This window comes from Canis lupus, chromosome 5 (assembly GCF_003254725.2).
Source record: "Canis lupus dingo isolate Sandy chromosome 5, ASM325472v2, whole genome shotgun sequence".
Classification (NCBI taxonomy): domain Eukaryota; kingdom Metazoa; phylum Chordata; class Mammalia; order Carnivora; family Canidae; genus Canis; species Canis lupus.
The window spans coordinates 10,245,377-10,247,576 of NC_064247.1; the positions used below are offsets into that span (position 1 = coordinate 10,245,377).

A 2,200-nucleotide genomic window follows, 5' to 3' on the forward strand; every position below is an offset into this window, starting at 1 on the left:
TAGACTTGCTTCAGGGACTTCTTAGTTGTTGACAGGACTTAATGACTTGAAAAATCAGGTATTTACAAGCTACCATTTCTTTGTTGCAATGCACAACAGAACAAACTCAGGAATAATATTTCTTAATCCTTGCAACAAAGGATGCTACCAATTATCTTAAAGATCCTTAAAGAATTCTCCAAAGTTCCATTTCATTGATTTAAACTAAAGCCAGAAAGCCACAGATATCAGTTTAAGGGATTAATGCATGAAGACCGCATGGAATAAATGCTGGGTTTTATATAAATGTTTTATAGAGGGAAAATGAATATCAAGAATAATTATCAAGGACCTACTACGTAGCAGACATTCTGCTATTTGAAGATATGGCAGTGAGCCATAGGTACAGGGATCTACTTAATGGAGATTACAGTCTAGTGTGGACTTGGACAATAAATAGACCATTACAAACTAGAATACTAGAGGTCAAAGCAGGAGAATATTGGATTGGGCACAACAACAACACATACGTGAGTCTGTAGCTTATATTTTAAAGTTCTGGTTAGGTTTTTTCTAGGTATGACATATGGTGGGAAAGAAGCTTTCCTAGGCAAGAGATATACAAAAGCTAAATATTACATCATTATATTGCTGTCATTTTTAATTGTCTTTGCACAGAAAAATGGAGATTGCTAACCACTGCTAAGAGATACTTTCACTATGGTTGAGAACTGAGTGTTTATCAGTTGTACAAAGGACAGGGGGAAGAGGTGATGGCAATGGTATTTGTGGGCCCATGAATCCAGATCACCCTTAGTACTTCTAATCTGTGTCTCAGAGATACTCATGAGAGCAAAATTCAGAGAGAGCAATGGCATCAAAAGCCATGGGAGTAAGAAATCCTGTCAATAGAATTCCACTCAGTGAGGATGTATACTAACAGATGGGCTAAAATTAAACATATCAATTCATACAACCTAAGAGACAATGACTTAGGCTAGTAAAAGATCCTGTTATTTCTGATCACAAGAATATTCTTCTCTCTAAGATTTTCTTCAGGGCAGCATTGACATCCTTATTCCTCAGGCTGTAGATCAGGGGGTTCAGCATGGGCACAATGATGGTATAAAACACAGAGGATACTTTCCCTTGGTCCATGGAGCTCACAGATGACGGCTGCAGGTACATGAATGCAGCAGATCCAAAGAAGACAGCAACAGCTGAGATGTGAGAACTGCAGGTGCTGAAGGCTTTGGACCTGCCCTCAGTGGAGCGGATGTGGAGGATGCTGGAGAGGATGAAGACATAGGAGGCAAGGATCGTCAGGCTGGGGGCAAGGATATTAACTGTACTAAAGATTAGAATCACTAACTCATTGACATGGGTATTAGAACAGGAGAGTTTTAACAAGGAAAGAAGATCACAGAAATAATGATTGATCACATCAAATTTGCAGAAATGAACCCTAAACATGCAACCTGTATGAACAAATGCACAAACCAGGGCTATAATATACACTCCTGAAATCAGGGAGAAACAAGCCTGATGGGCCATGATGACATTGTAAAGCAAGGGGCTACAGATGGCAACATAGCGGTCATAGGCCATTACTGCTAACATGTAACACTCTGCAATAGCAAAAACAAGGAAGAAATAGAGCTGAGTCATGCATTCAGGGTAGGAGATGACATTCATCTCTGTCACAAAGTTCTCCAGCATTTTGGGGGTAATGACAGTGGAATGGCAGAGGTCAATGAAGGACAAGCTACTGAGGAAGTAATACATGGGCGTGTGCAGGTGAGCACTGAGCCCTATCAGCATGATCATGCCCAGGTTCCCCACCACCGTGACCACATAGATTCCTAGGAAGAGGAAGAAAAGGGGCAGCTGGAGTTCCGGTTGTTGTGTTAGCCCAGCGAGGATGAATTCAGTCACTGTGGAGTGATTTCCCGCTACCATTTTCCACTGAGTAGTTTCTGAAGGAGAGAGAGAAAACCATTGTTGTTGAGAAAATTTCATTATTCTTCTCTATCTAGAGTAATCATCCGTGTAGATGATTCATGACTTAGATATTCTCTTGGTCTATACGATCATGTAATTGACCCAGAGGTTAATTTGCATTAAGTAGGATTCATTGTGACTTAATGTTTATTAAGCCTCATTTCCAAATATAATAAATATATTTCATGTAAAAATAGATATGTTTCTAATCACTGAAAAC

General features: G+C 39.7%; 1 protein-coding gene across 1 annotated transcript; it reads right to left on the bottom strand.

Moving 5' to 3' along the window:
* Window positions 1-572: 572 nt before the first annotated feature.
* Window positions 573-1,975, bottom strand: LOC112671504 (olfactory receptor 8G1-like). Its single transcript, XM_025465776.1, has one exon. It carries the CDS (start codon window positions 1,936-1,938, stop codon window positions 1,003-1,005), a length of 936 nt encoding a protein of 311 aa, XP_025321561.1. The 5' UTR covers window positions 1,939-1,975; the 3' UTR covers window positions 573-1,002.
* Window positions 1,976-2,200: the final 225 nt, after the last annotated feature.